General features: G+C 40.8%; 1 protein-coding gene across 1 annotated transcript in view; it reads left to right on the forward strand.

Moving 5' to 3' along the window:
- Positions 1–20090, forward strand: part of ap4e1 (adaptor related protein complex 4 subunit epsilon 1) — a 65069-nt gene that overhangs the window by 20742 nt on the left and 24237 nt on the right. The window contains exons 8-15 of the mRNA XM_059639198.1: positions 2142–2215; positions 4089–4211; positions 4304–4413; positions 4738–4877; positions 6159–6271; positions 6706–6824; positions 11805–12107; positions 15190–15304. Coding sequence (XP_059495181.1) covers positions 2142–2215; positions 4089–4211; positions 4304–4413; positions 4738–4877; positions 6159–6271; positions 6706–6824; positions 11805–12107; positions 15190–15304 — 1097 coding nt within the window. The remainder of the gene's footprint in view (positions 1–2141; positions 2216–4088; positions 4212–4303; positions 4414–4737; positions 4878–6158; positions 6272–6705; positions 6825–11804; positions 12108–15189; positions 15305–20090) is intronic.

Below are 20090 nucleotides of genomic sequence, written 5' to 3' on the forward strand. Positions count from 1 at the left end.
GTATTTTGCACAGATGTAATTTTGTCCCTGTTTAAAATTGTGCACTCTGTCTTTACTTCTGTTCTTATTTTGTTTGTAAGCTCCCATGTCTCTTTCTATACAGCAATTGTAACCTGCTCTCTAAATTTGTAAATGTACTGAATATATTTTTGTAAGAGCTGAATGTTTGAGATCAGTTTTTTAAGGCAATTATTAGGTGACTGATTGATTTTTATTTGGGTTTTAATTTTATGGGGTTGGTCTGCATGTTTGATTTGGGCCCAAATAAGGTACAGAAAAGACCATCACAATGGAATAAAATAAACACCAATAATGGAATAATATGTAATATGTTTTAATTCTCCTTTCATAATTTGATAACTTCAATTTAAATAAATCAAATCTTAGATGTATGAATGTTTTATGCATTACTTTAACAGTATTCAATTGCATTTGCATTTCTGTTACAGGATTTTACAATACTTGTGCAGTGAAGGCCATTCAGTTTGTTACATCTGCACCTAACGCACTCTTGCCTTCTCCGTGTAGCTTCAATGTTCTTTATAGTTTTAAAATGAACTTGAGCCATTAACCCGTTCCTGAATTATTTGTTCCTAACAACAGTCTAGGTGTAACCCCATCACATGGACTGCAGCAGTTCAAGAAAGCAACTCACGAATGTTGCCTCAGGGCAGTTAGGGTTGGGCTGTAAATGCGGCCCAGGAACTGAGGCCCACATGCTGAAATTGATACTAAGGATTTTGAGCTGCATTTGATTCCTGATCTATATTTTTAAAATTAGGATTTCAGCTCAAAAACCACAACAATTTTACATGAACCTCTATGGTATTACTTCATCTTGCAGAAACCGTGTGGAAGGGAAGGTTGGCAAGTAGTTCTGAACCACTGAAAGGCGCGATATATATGCAATTCCTTTAATAACTTTTAAGCCCATCATAGAATTTATTTCTGAATCTTCAAATTTCAAGTTTCTTTGAATTGTCTGCTGATATGTTCCAGCAGACTGCGTACTGAAAATTTGCACAATGGTTTTTATAGGCAGAGTCCATCCAAGTTCATGATTCAATTTGATAAGTAGTTGAAGTCTTTTTGAAGTTTAACCATTTTTAATCCTTTAGTGTAAAACTAGGAGTGAGCATTTAATCACCATTTCTTTTAGTGTGTGAATTTGAGCAGAAATTTCAGCTGCCTGGTCCAGGTTTAGACAGCAATACATTGTTTCAAAAAAAAAAGTCCATTTGCCATTGGTGAAACTGATTTCTTTGAAAATATTAACCAGATATGGTTCAGAAACCAATTTACTTTTCATTGATATGTGAATTCAGCTCCTGTGAATTATCACTGTAAGACAAGTTAACTTAAAATGTACATTCACTTGATTGTTAATACTTATTTGCACCACAAAATCAATAGAAATGAAATTCCTGTCTTTGATTCCTATTAGTCAATTTGCTCTCTAAGGCTTTAGTGAGACCTTTAGTTACATGGATCATATGTTGCGGAAATGTCCATATTGCGTACCAGCAGAAGGCAAAATCATTAAGAAGAAAGGTAATTAAAAGGGCACAATATATATGAAGTCCACTTTGGATGTATTAGTGTAACTATCTCTCTTAATAATTCAGTGGTTGGCTATCAGTCTTGGTTCACTAGTAACTCTCATTTGAGTCACATGGCCTTGCACTCAAACTCCACTCCAGTCACTTGAGAGCACAATCTAACTTGACATTTCATTGCACTGCTAGGGAGATAAAGCTTTGTCAGAGATGCCCTTTTTTTGGATGAGAAGTTAAACTGCGGCCCAATAACCCCCTCAGCTGTATGTAAAAACAAATCCCATCTTATTTGAAGAAAGGAGATTAGTTTGCATCGTGTATTGATCAATATTGATGCTTCAACAAGCATCATAAAACAAGTTCATATGACAAATAACCCATACTACTGTTTATAGGACCTAACTGCATACATTGGTATCAAGTTTGCCTAAAAATACTTCTTTGGACATTTTGAGCTTGTGAAAGGTGCTACATAATTGCAATCTTTTTGTTGTTTATCTTCCTGTCTTTTATTTATTTACCATGGCACTTATTAATCTTGGTGTGCACTCTCTCTGAAATGTGCTGTTTTTCTTTTTGGGACAGAACAAGTGAACAAATATATGATGTTCTGGACGAGTCTTTGCGAAGAGCTGAAATCAACCACAATATAACTTACGGTAATTGTCGGCAAGTTCAGCTTGTTTTATTTCTGTGTCATATGAAGGAGCCAATTCAATGTAGATCAGCTCTCAAACCTAAACATATTGGAGAGTTATCGAACAACTTCTTGACATCACTAGTATTGGTTTCCAATGAAAGTATTTCCACTAGTCGTACTCACAAGTTGCAGTTTATCCCAGAGCCCCTAATTTAAAATCTCCTGAAGTTCTCCAATGTTTGGGATAATTGTGTCTCCTTTGGCCTAAGAAGGTGAAGGTGCTGATCTGCTGTGGCCTAACTAGTTTGATTGCAAATCGCTTTTAAATCAAAAGCCCAGTGGTTGGCAGATTGGTATTTTCTTTCTGGTTGTTACATGTGCATATTCAAATTACAGTCATCTGAATCTTCTACAGTATTGTAATGTGATGTCATGACTGAGTAGTTTGGATATAAACCAGCACTGTTCTCTGCTGAAATATTGGTAAATAAACCCTCTGGTATTTTAGTTTCCTTAAATGTGTGAAGTAATCTTGAATTTTGATCAACAATGAATGCAAGCTGTTTCATTATTTAAAACAAGATTGGATTGCTGTGTTACATTGCTTACACGTTGATGTTGTTTGTAATTCACTTGGAAAGCTGCAATTTAGGAGTGTGGAGTAATAGTTGGGGTAATTATCACAATCAATAGTGTAGATCAGGAGAATTAAGATTTGTGATAGGCAGCAATTTGTAATTACAATATTGAGTAGGTGTACCTGATCTGCAAGTGTTTGAAACTTGCTTTGTAACAAACGGAGCATTTATTTGAAAACAAAATGACTTTATTTTTGGGCAGGGGGTGGAAATTATTTACCATTTTTATAGCATGAAATATGATGACCTCTAAATTGTGACGAAAGCATAGCTTAATATGGTGTTTATTCTTTAGTGGGTTGTTTGGACATTTGTAGCCTACAAGTTATGCCTCATTTCTGATCCAAATGCTTAGTCTGAAATGTACATTTCATTGTTTCTTGATGGAATATTTTGTAAATCCACATGATACTACATAAATTATTCCATGTAAAACAGCATTCATGAAGTGAATGCCAGAAAGTAGTTTCTACCAATAGTTCCCATAACTTTTGCAAACCTTCTCTGTCCAGAGACTGGGCCGGTATTCTCTGGAGGTTAAAAGAACGAAAGCTATCACACAGAAACTTACACAATTCTTTAAGGGACAGATAGAGAAAATGCACAGAAGATGTTTTCCCTGACCCTAGGGTCTAGAATCAGTGGCCCAGTGTCAAAATTAAAGGCAAGCCGTTTGAGAAGTCCTTCACTGAGAGGGTGGTGAGTCTTTGAAATTCTGTACCCTGGATGGCTGAGGCAGCTCAAATTAACCTCCAAGTAATAGACTGATAGATTTATGGTTAATAATGGCATCAAAAAATAATGAAATAGTGCACACATACGGTGCTGAGATAGATAATCAACTATGGTTTAGAATGACAGAGTAGGCTGGTGGCTACATGGCCAACTGCTGCTCCGATGTTATGTAATTGTAAAAGCTTTGTATGGTAACTGAACTCCGCAAATCACTAACATTTTAGCCTTTTTAAGTTGTCCATTTGGATTGTTAATAACTTATTTTGTCTGAACTTGAACTGTCATATTTGAGATTTCTCATGTTTGTTTTGCTATTGATTTCTTGCAACCAACCTGCAGAGTAAGATTGCAAATAGACCTGAGAATGACTCAGAAATATTGATATTTGTTTTCTTACACTTTATTTAATTTTAAAATGTATTATTTCCTTAGATGGGTGTCACTACGATACATAACCACAGATCTGAAAGTGTCAGTTGCTTTCCTATTGCATTAACTTCTACTTTACATTTTTTACAGCAATTTTGTTTGAGTGTGTTCAAACAGTATATACTATTCATCCAAAGGCAGATCTAATGGAGAAAGCAGCCAAGTGTAACGGAAAATTTATCTTATCACCTAAAAACAACTTAAAGTATCTGGGTAAGACTATTTTATGAAATAACTAGTCGTATTTTTATTTTACATTTATGTCCTTGTTGAAATGTGAACTTTTTTTTATTTTTGTGTTCCAGGATTAAAAGCCCTCACATACGTAATCCAGCAAGATTTGAATCTTGTTCTTCAGCACCAAATGACAATAATTGAGTGCCTGGATCACCCTGACCCGATTATAAAGCGAGAGGTAAGAGTTGTTTTGACCTATGTTGTTTGAATATGAACGCTAATGAGATGGTGTTGTACATGTTCAAAATTGATGTGCAGTTCTGTTACTACATTTCCATTACCAATTACATTTATCACCGGCATTTTCTTTAGAGGGATATTTTTCAAACGCATTTAAAAGAGTCACTATAGGTTGTAAATCGCAATTGAAGATTGACTCTGGGAACAGCGTGCGCGCTTTGGCCGATTAATGCTGTCCATTTTGTACAGTTTGCTTGAGTATTTCCTGATTTTAGTCAGATTGTCTGACTGCTTTATCATCTATGTTGTGCTGTTTTAACAGACTCTAGAATTGCTCTACCGAATCACAAATGCGCAGAATGTAACTGTTATTGTCCAAAAACTGCTGGAGTATTTAAGAGAAAGCAAAGATGAATACATCACCATCAGTTTAGTTGGCAAAGTAGCTGAACTTGCTGAAAAATATCCTTTCGACTGAATTATTATTCAATGGTAATTCAAAGTAGAAAGCAGTGTACAAGAGGCATTTATTTTGCAAATGGGAAATCCCTGTAAATCATGCAGCCATGAATTCTTTTGAGACAGTGAGACAAGCTAGGACCACAAATGCAATGATTTCCACAACCCATGTTTGTTCCATTATTTTTCAGGTGGACTGCAAGAAAAGGGTTCTGTATATACACCGCAATGTAATGGCAAGATGAAACTTTGCCTTCTGATAGAATTTAAATTTATATAGTTGGTTTTATTACAAACAAAGTGACAACCCTGAGCTCTTTTATGGTAAATTTGTAATTGGCACTGAATAGAGTGAAAATGGGGGCACGCAAGTAAAAAGTTATGAAATTAAATTCTATTTTTGAAACAAAATACTGTCTTATCTTTTGGCATAGTAAGAACTGCCGATGCTGCGGTCAGAAATAACACAGTGTGGAGCTGGAGGAACACAGCAGGCCAGGCAGCACCAGAGGAGCAGGAAAGTTGACGTTTCGGGTCAGCACCCTTCTTCAGAAAATTCTGCTCTCTCATGAAGTGTTCTGACTTGAAACGTCAGCTCTCCTGCTCCTCTGATGCTGCCTGGCCTGCTGTGCTCTTCCAACTCCACACTGTGTTATTGCAGCCTTGTTTTTGTTTTTCCAGAGTTATTTGGCTTGCTTATTGTATCTTTAAGAATTATTTTGCATCCTCTGATGGTTATATCATGCAACATAGTGGGGGCATAAAACTGTGAAAGTTCACACCTCACCTAACAGTTTGCATTGCTGGCAGAGATTTGAAACATTATAAATGTCACATTTATGAAGAAGTGTTTGCTAGATTAGATGGAAGTGTTACATTTAAATAAATTTCACTGCATTTCTGTTCTTATCCAGTCTTCCCTGAAATTAGAGTACGTTATGGTTGATAGATTAATTAAAGCATCTACTTTGGAGTTGTTAATTAAATGCATGTGTGTGTCTGGCATAAGAATGCAGATCAACACTTATATCATTAGCTAATCTCTGTGAAAGTGTAGCTGTGAGAATGACGTGCGAACACGAACCTAATCCTATTGCTAAAAGGAGTAAAAGTGAGTTGATATAACAGTACTGATTTCAGATTGGCATTTAAAAATTTTTTTAAACTATGTTAAATAATTTCAGACTGAAATACATTCTATCCATTTCTTCTAACCCCCTCAAAAATATGTTGCTAAACTGGTTTCTATTTTGGTTTTGTTTCTGTCCTTAACAACCCACAAACATATGCTCCCAACAATGAGTGGTTTGTACAAACCATGAATGCAGTGTTTGCAGTTGGTGGAGATATGATACCGTCAGATATCCCAAGCAACTTCCTGAGACTGTTGGCTGAAGGTAATTAAACAGCAAGATGCTCTATAAATAAAATGACAATTTTTGGACGGTTCTAAGCTGTGCCCTAGTAACTTCAGTTCAGTAAATGCTCTTTTAATATCCTTTTTTTTAAGTAACAACGAGAAAGCTTTTACTTTTTTAGCAGTTGCATTTCTTTCATTTCTAACAACTCAAGTACCTCTGATCATATTATCAAACCTATTTGAAAAAATATTTTAAAGAATTTTTTAATCTTGGTTGATTAATGTGAGTACATATGGGGTGTAAGCATGGCTGTAGACTAATATGCATCTTTTAATCTTAATTTATATGATTGGCTATATTGATGTAAACTAGATTTATTTTTAAAAAGGTGATTCTTGAAGTTTGATTTTGTTAACTATTTAGGGCTCATGTTCTAATACTTGAAATGCAACCCTTTTAAATCTGACTAGGATTTGATGATGAAGTGGAAGACAAACGGCTGAGGCTTTATGCAGTGAATTCTTACCTTGTGCTTTTGGAAAAGGATCAAGTTCAATATCCTCAGAAATTTCTGCAGGTTATGAGCTGGGTAAGATTGCAACTCAAATTAATGAAGCAGGCTAGTAACTGGAGGTGTTGGGGTTGTGGGGGCTGGTGGTGGTGTTGGTAGGGCCATGGAGAGAGAAGAGGGCGGTGGGGTCTTTCAGGCATGTGGTTTGCTATTCATGTTCTGAAATTCCTCCGGGAAATTGAAGAGTTAGAAGTGGCAACCAATGACAATGAAATGATTGCAGATTTTGCGCATAATTATGACAAGACCATACTGGGATTCCTCTCATTGCCCATAAATCATTTGTGATGTTAGAGAATGAAGGCTTCCTTCTTTCTACATGTGATATTTGAAATCAGAAATAGAAACGTAAAACGTCAAGACTACTGAGCAAGTCAACTAACATCAATGGGAAAAAAAGCCTAATGAATACTCTATATATACAGCTTTTCATCAGAACTGAAATTATAGATGTAACAGGCCTTAAGCAAGTAACTGTTGCATTTTTTTTACTTGTTCATATACACTGCACATCAGCTTCACTGTTTGTTGCAATGTTGGATTGAATTTGATTCTTGTTTGTTATTGTTGCATCCATCTTGATGAAGGCACCATGCTACTTGGACTTCGTCATGAGGCTCTGCAGAATGAGCATCTGACTTAGCCATACAGCAAATAGAGTCTTCAGCCCAACTCATCCGTGCCGACCAGGTTTCCTAAACTGAACTAGTCCCTTCTGCCTGCATTTGGCCCTCATCCCTCTAAAACTTTCTTATCCATTTAACCTGTCCAAATGTCTCTTAAATGTTCTAATTGTACTTGCCTTTACACTTTTTCTGGCAGCTCATTCTCTATACACCGCCCTCTGTGCGAAAACGTTCTCCCACAGGTCCCGAATAAATAATTATCCTCTCACCTTAAACCTGTGTCCTCCCGTGTTGGACTCCCCTACCCTTGAGAAAAGATATTAGCTGTTCACCCTATCCATGCCCCTTATGATTTTACAAACCTTGATGTGGTCACCCCTCACCTTCCTGTGCTCCAGGGAAAAAGTCCCAGCTTCTCCTTTATAACTTAAACTCTCCAGTCTCGGATATCTTTATTCCACCCTTTTCAGTTTAATAACATCCTTTCTCTAGCAGAGTGACTAGAATTGTATGCAGTACTCCAAATGTGGCCTTACCAATGTCTTGTACAGCTGTTCTATTATGTACCAATTCCTGTACTCGGTGCTCTGACCGATGAAGGCAAGGGTGCCAAACGCATCACCACCGTCTGTACCTATGACACAACTTTCAAGGAACTATGTATTTGCACCCCTAGGTTTCACTGTTTCACAACTCTCCGCAGGCCCCTACCATTAACTGTGAAAGTCCTACTGTAGTTTGTCTAACAAAATGCAACACAACATAAACTCCGCCTGGCTTTTCTTGGCCCACTGGCCCATTTGATCAAGATCCTATAACCTTTTTCACTGTCCATTGTTTCACCTATTTTGGTGTCAACCACAAATTTGCTAAGCAAGCCTCCTAAATTCTCATCCAAACCATTTATATAAATGACAAATAAAGTGGATCCAGCACAGATCCTTGTGGCATACCACTGTTTACAGGCCTCCAGTTTGAACAACAACCCTCTACCACCACCCTTTGTCTCGTACCATTAAGCTAATTTTGTATCCAGTGGGTGAATTCACCCTGGATCCTGTGCAATCAAAACTTAGTAAACTGTCAACCATACAGAACCTTGTCGAAGGCCTTGCTAGAGTCCATATAGACAAAGTCTACCGTTCTACCTTCATCTATCTTCTTGGTCACCTCTTCAAAAAAAGCTCAACCATGTTCATGAGACATGATTTCCCATGCACAGAGCTATGCTGGCTAGCCCTAGTCAGTCTTTCCAAATCCTGCCTCTAAGAAACCTCTCTGACAACTTACCCACCACTGATATCAGGCTCACCGGCCTGTGCTCCCTGGCTTTTCCTCGCAGCCTTTCTCAAATAATGGCATAACATTAGCAAACGCGCCAGTCTGCCAGAGATAGCAAGAACTGCGGATACTGGTGCCAGAGTCAGTACAGTGTGTAGCTGGAGCAACATAGCAGGTCATCCTGTTGAAGGGTCCCAACCTGAAAGGTTGATTCTCCTGTGATAATGGGAACTGCAGATGCTGGAGAATCCAAGAGAATAAAATGTGAGGCTGGACGAACACAGCAGGCCCAGCAGCATCTCAGGAGCACAAAAGCTGACGTTTCGGGCCTAGACCCTTCATCAGAGAGGGGGATGGGGTGAGGGTTCTGGAATAAATAGGGAGAGAGGGGGAGGCGGACCGAAGAGGAGAGTATAGGTGGGGAGATAGGGAGGGGATAGGTCAGTCCAGGGAAGACGGACAGGTCAAGGAGGTGGGATGAGGTTAGTAGGTAGGAGATGGAGGTGCGGCTTGGGGTGGGAGGAAGGGATGGGTGAGAAGAAGAACAGGTTAGGGAGGCAGAGACAGGTTGGACTGGTTTTGGGATGCAGTGGGTGGAGGGGAAGCGCTGGGCTGGTTGTGTGGTGCAGTGGGGGGAGGGGACGAACTGGGCTGGTTTTGGGATGCGGTAGGGAAAGGGGAGATTTTGAAGCTGGTGAAGTCCACATTGATACCATTGGGCTGCAGGGTTCCCAAGCGGAATATGAGTTGCTGTTCCTGCAACCTTTGGGTGGCATCATTGTGGCACTGTAGGAGGCCCATGATGGACATGTCATGTGAAGAATGGGAGGGGGAGTGGAAATGGTTTGCGACTGGAAGGTGCAGTTATTTATTGCGAACCGAGCGGAGGTGTTCTGCAAAGCGGTCCCCAAGCCTCCGCTTGGTTTACCCAATGTACAAGAAGCCACACCGGGTACAATGGATGCAGTATACCTCATTGGCAGATATGTAGGTGAACCTCTGCTGTGGACTTCACCAGCTTCAAAATCTCCCCTTCCCCCACCGCATCCCAAAACCAGCCCAGTTCGCCCCCTCCCCCCACTGCACCACACAACCAGCCCAGCACTTCCCCTCCACCCACTGCATCCCAAAACCAGTCCAACCTGTCTCTGCCTCCCTAACCTGTTCTTCCTCTCACCCATCCCTTCCTCCCACCCCAAGCCGCATCTCCATCTCCTACCTACTAACCTCATCCCACCTCCTTGACCTGTCCGTCTTCCCTGGACTGACCTATCCCCTCCCTACCTCCCCACCTATACTCTCCTCCCCACCTATCATCTTTTCTCTCCATCTTCGGTCCACCTCCCCCTCTCTCATCTAAAGAATGGGAGGGGGAGTGGAAATGGTTTGCAACTGGGAGGTGCAGTTGTTTATTGCGAACTGAGCGGAGGTGTTCTGCAAAGCGGTCCCCAAGCCTCCGCTTGGTTTCCCCAATGTAGAGGAAGCCACACCGGGTACAGTGGATGCAGTATACCACATTGGCAGATGTGCAGGTGAACCTCTGCTTAATGTGGAAAGTCATCTTGGGGCCTAGGATAGGGGTGAGGGAGGAGATGTGGGGGCAAGTGTAGCATTTCCTGCGGTTGCAGGGGAAGGTGCCGGGTGTGGTGGGGTAGGAGGGCAGTGTGGAGCGAACAAGGGAGTCACAGAGAGAGTGGTCTCTCCGGAAAGCAGACAGGGGTGGGGATGGAAAAATGTCTTGGGTGGTGGGGTCGGATTGTAGATGGCGGAAGTGTCGAAGGATGATGCGTTGTATCCGGAGGTTGGTGGGGTGGTGTGTGAGAACGAGGGGGATCCTCTTTGGGCGGTTGTGGCGGGGGCGGGGTGTGAGGGATGTGTTGCGGGAAATGCGGGAGACGCGGTCAAGGGCGTTCTCGACCACTGTGGGGGGAAAGTTGCGGTCCTTGAAGAACTTGGACATCTGGGATGTGCGGGAGTGGAATGCCTCATCGTGGGAGCAGATGCGGTGGAGGCGGAGGAATTGGGAATAGGGGATGGAATTTTTGCAGGAGGGTGGGTGGGAGGAGGTGTATTCGAGATAGTTGTGGGAGTCGGTGGGCTTGAAATGGACATCAGTAACAAGCTGGTTGCCTGAGATGGAGACTGAGAGGTCCAGGAAGGTGAGGGATGTGCTGGAGATGGCCCAGGTGAACTGAAGGTTGGGGTGGAAGGTGTTGGTGAAGTGGATGAACTGTTCGAGCTCCTGTGTTGGTGAAGTGGATGAACTGTTTGAGCTCCTGTGTTGGTGAAGTGGATGAACTGTTCGAGCTCCTGTTGGTGAAGTGGATGAACTGTTCGAGCTCCCGTTGGTGAAGTGGATGAACTGTTCGAGCTCCTTGTTGGTGAAGTGGATGAACCAAGCGGAGGCTTGGGGACCGCTTTGCAGAACACCTCCGCTCGGTTCGCAATAAACAACTGCACCTTCCAGTCGCAAACCATTTCCACTCCCCCTCCCATTCTTTAGATGACATGTCCATCATGGGCCTCCTGCAGTGCCACAATGATGCCACCCGAAGGTTGCAGGTTGTTGATTCTCCTGTTCCTCTGTTGCTGCCTGACCTGTGTTCCTCCAGTCTGTGAGCACCTCACCACTTGCTTTTGATGATGAGGCCTAGGAGTCAGGGGAGTTCCACCTTTCTGAACCATATCCTGTTAATGTCAGCTGTAATATCTGTAATAATTCTCTGCCTGGGATTGAATAATTCAATACATACTAGTCAGCCTTGGACCTTCTATAGATTTCACAGTTCATCCAGTATCTATATAAGTTTTCTGAATTATTAACAGACTTTTTGATCTTCTTTCACTAATCTTCTTGTGGTTTAACTGTTCATTCTGAACAGCTGTCAAAAAATGTGCATATCCTGCCTATCTCAGCTCATGCTACATATATAAATGGTTTGAGACTTTATTTTGAGATTTTAAAAAAGTTCTAATAAAACGTTTGCAAGCCTAAAAATAAAAGCATCTTTGCTTTTTAGAAATCATGGAAATTAATTTCACACGGATGGTATTAAGTGATTGAAATATTTTCGTATGACACATGTATCAGGTGCTGGGGGAGTATTCCTACCTCAAAACTGAAACCAAACCAGAAGACATCATAGAAAAACTGCACCTTTTACTCCGGAAAAGTTCTGTAAGCTTAGAGACAAAAGCCTGGATCTTGAGTGCAATTACCAAACTCTTTCGTCTAACACTGAATGTCAAACTACTGCCTGAAATCCTGAAAAGCTATGGCAATTCAATGGATTCTTGTTTAAGACAATGCTCTTTTGAGTTGAAGCAACTTGTTGAGAACAGAGAAATAATGAACACTGTTTTACCTCTGAATGGAAGTTGCGATGATATCATGGTAAGTCCTCATGGTAATTTTAATTTTCTTTTTTACAAAATTAAGATGATGTAGAGGGGCTAAACGTATCCAGACATAGCGAGTTTTGAGAAGATTTGTAGCACAGGTTGAGGTTCTGGATGTAAGTTTGTTCGCTGAGCTGGAAGGTTCGTTTTCAGACGTTTCACCACAATTCTAGGTAACATAATCAGTGAGCCTCCAGTGAAGCGCTGGTGTTATGTCCGGCCTTCTCTTTGTGTGTTTAGGTTTCCTTGGGTTGGTGATGTCATTCCCTGTGTTGATGTCATTTGCTGTGTTGGTGATGTCATTTCCCGTTCTTTTTCTCAGAGGGTGGTAGTTCGGCTCCAAATCAATGTTGATGGAGTTCCGGTTGGAATGCCATGCTTCTAGGAATTCTCGTGCTTGTCTCTGTTTGGCTTGTCCTAGGATGGATGTGTTGTCCCAATCAAAGTGGTGTCCTTCCTCATCTGTATGTAAGGATACGAGTGATAGTGGGTCATGTTGTTTTGTGGCTAGTTGATGTTCATGTATCCTGGTGGCTAGCTTTCTGCCTGTTTGTCCAATGTAGTGTTTGTCACAGTTCTTGCAAGGTATTTTGTACATGGCGTTCGTTTTGCTTGTTGTCTGTATAGGGTCTTTTAAGTTCATTAGCTGCTGTTTTAGTGTGTTGGTGGGTTTGTGGGCTACCATGATGCCAAGAGGTCCGAGTAGTCTGGCAGTCATTTCGGAAATGTCTTTGATGTAGGGGAGAGTGGTTATGGTTTCTGGGCACGTTTTGTCTGTTTGTTTGGGTTTGTTGCTGAGAACTTGGCGGAACTCTGTTCATAGGGTACCCATTCTTTTTGAATACGCTGTATAGGTGATTTTCCTCTGCTCTGCGTAGTTCCTCTGTGCTGTAGTGTGTAGTGGCTCGTTGGAATAATGTTCTAATGCAGCTTCGTTTGTGGGTGTTGGGATGGTTGCTCCTGTAGTTCAGTATTTGGTCCGTATGTGTTGTTTTCCTGTAGACGCTGGTTTGAAGTTCCCCATTGGCTGTTCGCTCTACTGTGACATCTAGGAATGGCAGTTTGTTGTTGTTTTCCTCCTCTTTTGTGAATGTTATGCCAGTAAAGGGTATTATTGATGGTCTTGAATGTTTCCTCTAATTTGTTTTGTTTAGTGATGACAAAGGTGTCGTCCACGTAGCGGACCCAAAGTTTGGGTTGGATGGTTGGCAGAGCTGTTTGTTCGAGTCTCTGCATTACTGCCTCTGCTAAGAACCCTGATATCGGAGATCCCATGGGTGTACTGTTGGTTTGTCTGTAGGTTTTGTTACTGAAAGTGAAGTGGGTGGTGAGGCATAGGTCCACTAGCTTGATGATGTTGTCCTTGCTGATGAGGTTGGTGGTGTCTGGTGTACGTGTCTTTGGTTCTTCTAATAGTGTAGTCAGTGTTTTTTTTGGCCAGGTTGATGTTGATGGATGTGAACAGGGCTGTTACGTCAAAGGAGACCATTATTTCATCCTCTTCTATCTTGGTGTCTTGGGTGTTCAGGAATTCTTGGGTGGAGTGAATGGAGTGGCGTGAGTCTTCTACTAGGTGTTTTATTTGGTGTAGTTCCCTGGCTAATCTGTACGTTGGTGTCCAGGTAGTGACACTATGGGTCTGAGGGGGGCTCCTGGTTTGTGAATTTTTGGTAGTCCGTAGAAGCGTGGTGTGTTGGATCCATCCGGTTTCATTTTTTGGGAAGTCTCTCTTGGGACAACACATCCATCCTAGGACAAGCCAAACAGAGACACGCACGAGAATTCCTAGAAGCGTGGCATTCCAACCGGAACTCCATCAACAAACACATTGATTTGGAGCCCATCTACAACCGTCTGAGAAGAAGACCAGGAAATGACATCGCCAACACAGGGAATGCCCTCACCAACCCAAGGAAACCTAAACACATAAATAGAAAGGGGGACATAACACCAGCGCTTCACTGGAGGCTCACTGATGATGTTACCTAGAATGGTGACGAAACGTCTTAAAACGAACCTTCCATCTCAGTGAGCAAACTTACATCCAGTATCCAGACATGGTTTAATCCTTGGAAATACAGTGTAAATATTTATTTTAATTTAAAGAACTGTGCCCAGCTTTCAAATTGGCTCAGTTCCCAAGTGTAGTTCTTGGTGTGGCATTGAAGTAAGTTGCTCAGTAAGATCTCAGGTTCAATCCCAATGTTAGCACAACAACAAAGTTTTTACATGATGTAACACCTGTTTCCCTGTTTCAAAGTGATCCGTGGCCATGGAATTACTTCTGAAATACTGTCACTGTTATTGTGTTTGTAGCCATGGTAGACTATTTCTGTACAATGATGAGATTGGTGCTTTCACATTCTGTTTTGGTGATATTGATTCAGGGCTTAAGACAACAGGAAAATTTTCTGAGATAATAAAGTACGGGGCTGCAGGCCAGGCAGCATCAGAGGAACTAGAAGAAGGAATCAGAAGATCTGAAATGTCAGCTTTCCTGCTCCTCTGATGCTGCCTGGCCTGCTGTGTTCCTCCAGCCCCATACTTTATTATCTCTGACTCCAGCATGTACCGTTCTTGCTATTTCAGGAAAATTCCCTGAATGTCTTTTGTTGGGGGGAGGGTAAACATCCCATTTTATGAGGCAAATCTGGCTTTCATTTAAAGTTCCATCTGAAGGAGAGCACCTCTGGTATACAGTGCCACTAGATTATGTCCTTACGTCATGGAGCGAGTTATGAGCCCATGGTCGTTTTTTAGAGCTGAAGGCATCAATTGAAGCAAGCTAACAATATTTACCTTCAGTCTCTGAAATAGAATAGGTTGTGGTTCATGCTGCTATCAATTGCCTGGCCATTCCTGTTGGAAATTAAACATAGGGATAAGGTAATAATGCCTGAGACGACATGATTGAAGAATCAGCTGATGTCAGCTTTGTAAAAAGGGAATATTTAAATATAATTTGAGTTTTACAGTATACAATTCCAACTAACTCTTGATTCTGTGTGTAATTGTAACTTTTAGTCAGAAAGGTGTGACTGTAATTCTTTGAGTAAGCTTGTTGTTTGCTTACGTAGGTTGATGCTTCATTATCTTTTCTGGATGGTTTTGTTGCTGATGCTTTGGGTCATGGAGCTGCACCGTATAAGCCACACCATCAAAGACAGGAAGAGAGGTTGTCAGAAGAGAAAGGTAAAAAAAAACCACTTCAGTGATGAGCTAATAGATTGATGCACAGGTTCAAACAGCAAAGACATGGGTCTTGTGCCTCAAATTAAATTCAAATTGAAAGCCCAACCGCTGGGAGCTTTTTGACGACGCACTGAATCATCAGCAAGCATTTCCAAAAATAAGGAGGCGGCATTAATAAAAGCCGGCTTTTAAAACATTGGTGAAAAATAACTTAATTTTGTATTATCGGAACCCAAAGAGACGAATTTAATGAGTGCTTTCAGAGTCTTGTTTAAATTGTTTAGTAAAGAGATTATAATGATTCTCTTAAAAATGGTGTTTCGTTGGATGCAGTGTCATTGTGAACTGGATGCTTTTCTGGATATGGGGAAGTCACGGTAATGGTTTTTAAAATGTCTTATTTCCCAGAATATGGGTGTTGTTGGCAATGTCATTGCTTGTTGCTTATCCTTAATTGCCTTTAAACTGAGTGGCTTGCTGTGCCTTTGCAGAGGACAGTTGAGAGTCAATCACATTGCTATACATTCACCTGTAGGTCAGGTAAGATGGATTTCCCTCCCTGAAGGGTGTTAGTGCATTAGCAGGATTTTTGTAACAATTGTAATGGTTTCATGGCCACCATTACTGAGACTAGCTTTCAGTTTCAGAATTTAGTAAATTTGGATTCCTCCATCTGCCCATGATGGGATTTGAACCCATACTTCCAAAAGGACTCTGGAGTACCAATTCACTGACATTACTACTATGCAAAGCATCCCACTACATTCAAGTAATTGATATTGTTGTTGAGGTTTTTGCCTTGTTTTGCACTGTCATTTTTTCAATATGAATAGGCTTGTAATGAAATGAAATTCATACTATGCAATATTTAAGTTTAAAATTAACCGGTGAAGCAGAATTCTTGATCTCAAAAGAAATCAAGAGCTACGGGGAGAGTGCAGGGAAGTGGTGTTGAAATGCCCATCAGCCATGATTTAAATGGCGGAGTGGACTCTATGGGCCGAATGGCCTTACTTCCACTCCTATGTCTTATGGTCTTATTCAACTAAAAATGTGCTTCTAATGTACTGTCAGCAATTGGGATTCCCTCTTCAGAATTTTGTTCTCTTAAGTTATTTTTCCTCTAATAGATGCAAATAAAAATCCACAGTATTTTTCTTTTGTTATATAAGTATAGGAATATCCTGTGTACCCACCCCTCAAGACGTATGAAACTGGAATTGTTTAATTTTATATATCAGAACTGTCATTTGAGTCATTGGTTTTTTGGGGCTTGCTATTTTGGCATCTATTCTTTCCTAGGAAATAGTTGTGTAACAAAATCTTTTATCTTTGGAGGATTAACGGCACTCTAGTTGTAGCAGTTTATCGATCAAAACTATGGATGATGAATAGGTACTTGTGAAATACTGGTCAAGCTGCCGTAATAGCACAGAATGAATGGTTCTTTGGACTAGGACCATTGCTGCTTCTCCATTAGAAGTTTGACTATTGTTTGAAAGTATGCAGCAAAGTTTTGGTTTTTTGGCATCTCTGTGCACTTACTGTGATAACACCTTTGCATTAGCAAATCTTATTAATGTTTAAACAGCTGCTGAATTGGAGAGGTGGGGAAGTGTGGAGAAATATATTGTCTGGATAAAATTATCTTCGCACCAAACCTAATGAGAAGCGTAATCTGAATTTTAGTTGCAAATTTGTGTCGAGCATTGGTGCTGGGATTGCTTGGCATATTTTGGATCACAATGTAACTTGCATGCAGTTAGGCCCCTGCTGAAGCTGGGAGAAGGTGTTCTAGGGCCTCCAGGGTTACCTTCCCATTTGTGGCTGGAACCCCTCTTGCTTCTCTAATCTCCTGACGTATCTTTCTGTTGTAAACTATTCCCCTGAGTTAAGGTTGTAGCCCATTGTTTCTGAATTCCATTCCGATCAGAGCTCATATCTTGGATAACTGCTTGTTTGCATTATATTAGTTTATTTTTTTTTTGTTTTAGTTTGATCAATACTGCAAATTCTAATTTGATTTTTTTTTAATGTTGTAAGATGCAAACTGAAGTTGGAACCTGCTGTCAACTTTAGAATATCAATTCTTTTTTGGCTTCCTGTAAATTAAACTAGCCATGTATTCTGACTTTTCCATTTTTGGAAATGGCTCATATGAAAAAAGGAGTATGTTCACCATTGTCTCACTATATCTTGAGGGGTGAAAAACACTACTTTATAGTCTGCATTTCTAAAACCTGTGAAAGGTCTCAAAGGCCCTTGTATTCCTGCCGTGCCAAGTATTTGAAGCAGTGTATTTGCAATTTCTGTTCTGACCGCTGTTAGCTTTCATAGGAGGCTCAAGAATTATTGGAGATGGTCCCTGTCTTTTACTAGCTCTTTGTATTGATCAGTTGTGAAACTGTGAGAGTAAACTGTTGAATCTTCTTGTACCAGCCAAAGCTTTTATATAGGGTCATAAAGCACAGAAACAGACCCTTCAGTCTACCCCATTTATGCCAATCAAATTTCCCAAACTAAACTAGTGTCACTAAGGTTTTGGAGTAGATCTGTAACTTGGGTTGTGGGTGTTGAGGTTGGTTGGTTCGCCGAGCTGGTTTGTTGTTTTGCAAACGTTATGTTACCATGCTTGATAACATCTTCCGTGCAGCCTCTGATGAAGCATCAGTGTGTTTTCCCACTTGTTTTTAAACTCTGGGGTCCGTTGCATTGGATTGCCTCACCTCTTAAGTTTCCTCCGTATTGGAATGTATATGGGGTCGAGTTCAATGTGTTTATTAATAGCCAGCTTCGGGGAGTGCCATGCTTCCAGGAATTCTCGTGCTTGACTCTGCCTGGCCTGTCCCAGGATCTTGGTGTTGTCCCAGTCGAAGTCATGGTTCTCCTTGCCCATGTGAATTGAGATGTTGAGAGTGAAGAATGGCACTCCACGAAGCATGCTATTAAGAAACACATTGAACTTGACCTTATATATATTCCACTATGGAGAAAACCCAGAAGTGAGGCAATCCAGTGCAGCGGGACCCCAGTGTTTAAAAACCAAGTGAGAAAACACACCAACGCTTCATCAGAGGCTGCGCTGAGGATGTTAGCAAGCACGGTAATGAAACGTCTGCAAAATAACAAACCAGCTCGGTGAGCCAACCAACTTCAAAACTAGTGCCATTTGCCTGCGTTATGGCTAATGGCCAATATCCTTCTAAACCTCTCCTATTCATGCACCTGTCCAAATGTCTTTTATATAGGGTCATAAAGCACAGAAACAGACCCTAAATGTTGTAACTGTACCTGCATCCACCACTTCCTCTGGCAGCTCATTCCAAATATGAGCCACCGTGTGAATGAAAATGTTGCTCCTCGGGTCCCCTTTAAATCTTTCTCCTCTCACCTTATATAATTGTATTATTTTGAAAAATGAAATCAGAGGTTGCTCTGTGAGGGAGGACTGACTGCTGGGGGTAAGTTATGACTCATCTGAAAAGATAATGCACAGTTAGGCTTACTAATGACATTTAAGTTTAATCTACTTTAATAAATTTCAGACTTGAAATCTTTAGTCAATTACATAAAGGTCCTTGAAGTCAGTATGTGACTCAGCCATAAAGCAATCTTTTTCAAGCAGTCACTGATTTGTTTTGAAGAAATTGCTTAGTAGCTTAAGACCTAAACCCACCTCCAACTAATAAATGCTCTCCAGATAATGTTGAACTTGTTTTTTTTCACATTTGAGTGATTTGCTCTCTTCCTGAACTGTTTAGCCCATATTACTGTCTTTAGTAAGTAACTCTTCGTCTGCGCCTGACCTTGGTTGTATGATACCATGCATCAACAGACCACAGATCAGCCTTTGGATGGGTGCCTGTCACCCCACAGTTTACTTTAAGCTGGGGACATGTAGTTAAACAGCACAATAAATGCTGCCTTTTTTTTGGAACTGTTACGTATGTCAACCTGGCACCTTTTCTGTCGAACCATCGCATATCTTACAAACAACACTGAGCAATAAAGGTTGTTTTTTTGGTATTATTCAAAGAGGAGCAGTGTTAACCAGGTCTGCTCAGTATTGTTAGTAAAGTTAGACAGTCCAAAGGTACGCAAGTTAGGTGGATTGGCCATGCTAAATTGCCCATAGTGTCCAGGGATTTGTGGGCTAGATGGATTAGCCATGGGACATGCAGGGTTACAGGGATAGGGTAGGGGAATGGATGCTTTTTGAAGGGTCATTGTAGACTTGATGGCCTGAATGGCCTGTATCTACACTATAGAGATTCTGTGACTCTTTTTTTTCTAGGATTGGGCGATTACCCAGCGCCTGTTTCAAATAGTGCTCATTTGACAGACATTTCAAGATTCAATATTAGTGTTAACTTCGCACTCTAACGATGCCAACTTAATACTTAACTACCTGTAGGTTGCAAAGGTGGGGAAAATGTTGAAAAATTAACAAAATGTGTCCCTGCTGTTGAAAATCAGTTTAACTTGTAGTCAAAGATCTGAGGTTCTTAAATGTCCTTTTTCTTGAATTTTGTGGTCATTTGTACCAATTAATCAATGTATTGTGTGGCTGTTTCTTTTGAGGCCATGGGTTAGCTGTACCAAATTTACATGCTCTATTGACCAAAGATCAGGAGAGTTTCCTCCTTCTTTGACCTGAGCCTAAGCATGCTGTTTACAGGTAATCATATTGGTATCACAACTATTGTGCACACCCAGTATGGGTATATTCTCCTGTGACCATATTGATTTTATCTTGTCATTTTTTTTGGGAAGAAGAGAAATTATT

This window comes from Stegostoma tigrinum, chromosome 33 (assembly GCF_030684315.1).
Source record: "Stegostoma tigrinum isolate sSteTig4 chromosome 33, sSteTig4.hap1, whole genome shotgun sequence".
Classification (NCBI taxonomy): Eukaryota; Metazoa; Chordata; class Chondrichthyes; order Orectolobiformes; family Stegostomatidae; genus Stegostoma; species Stegostoma tigrinum.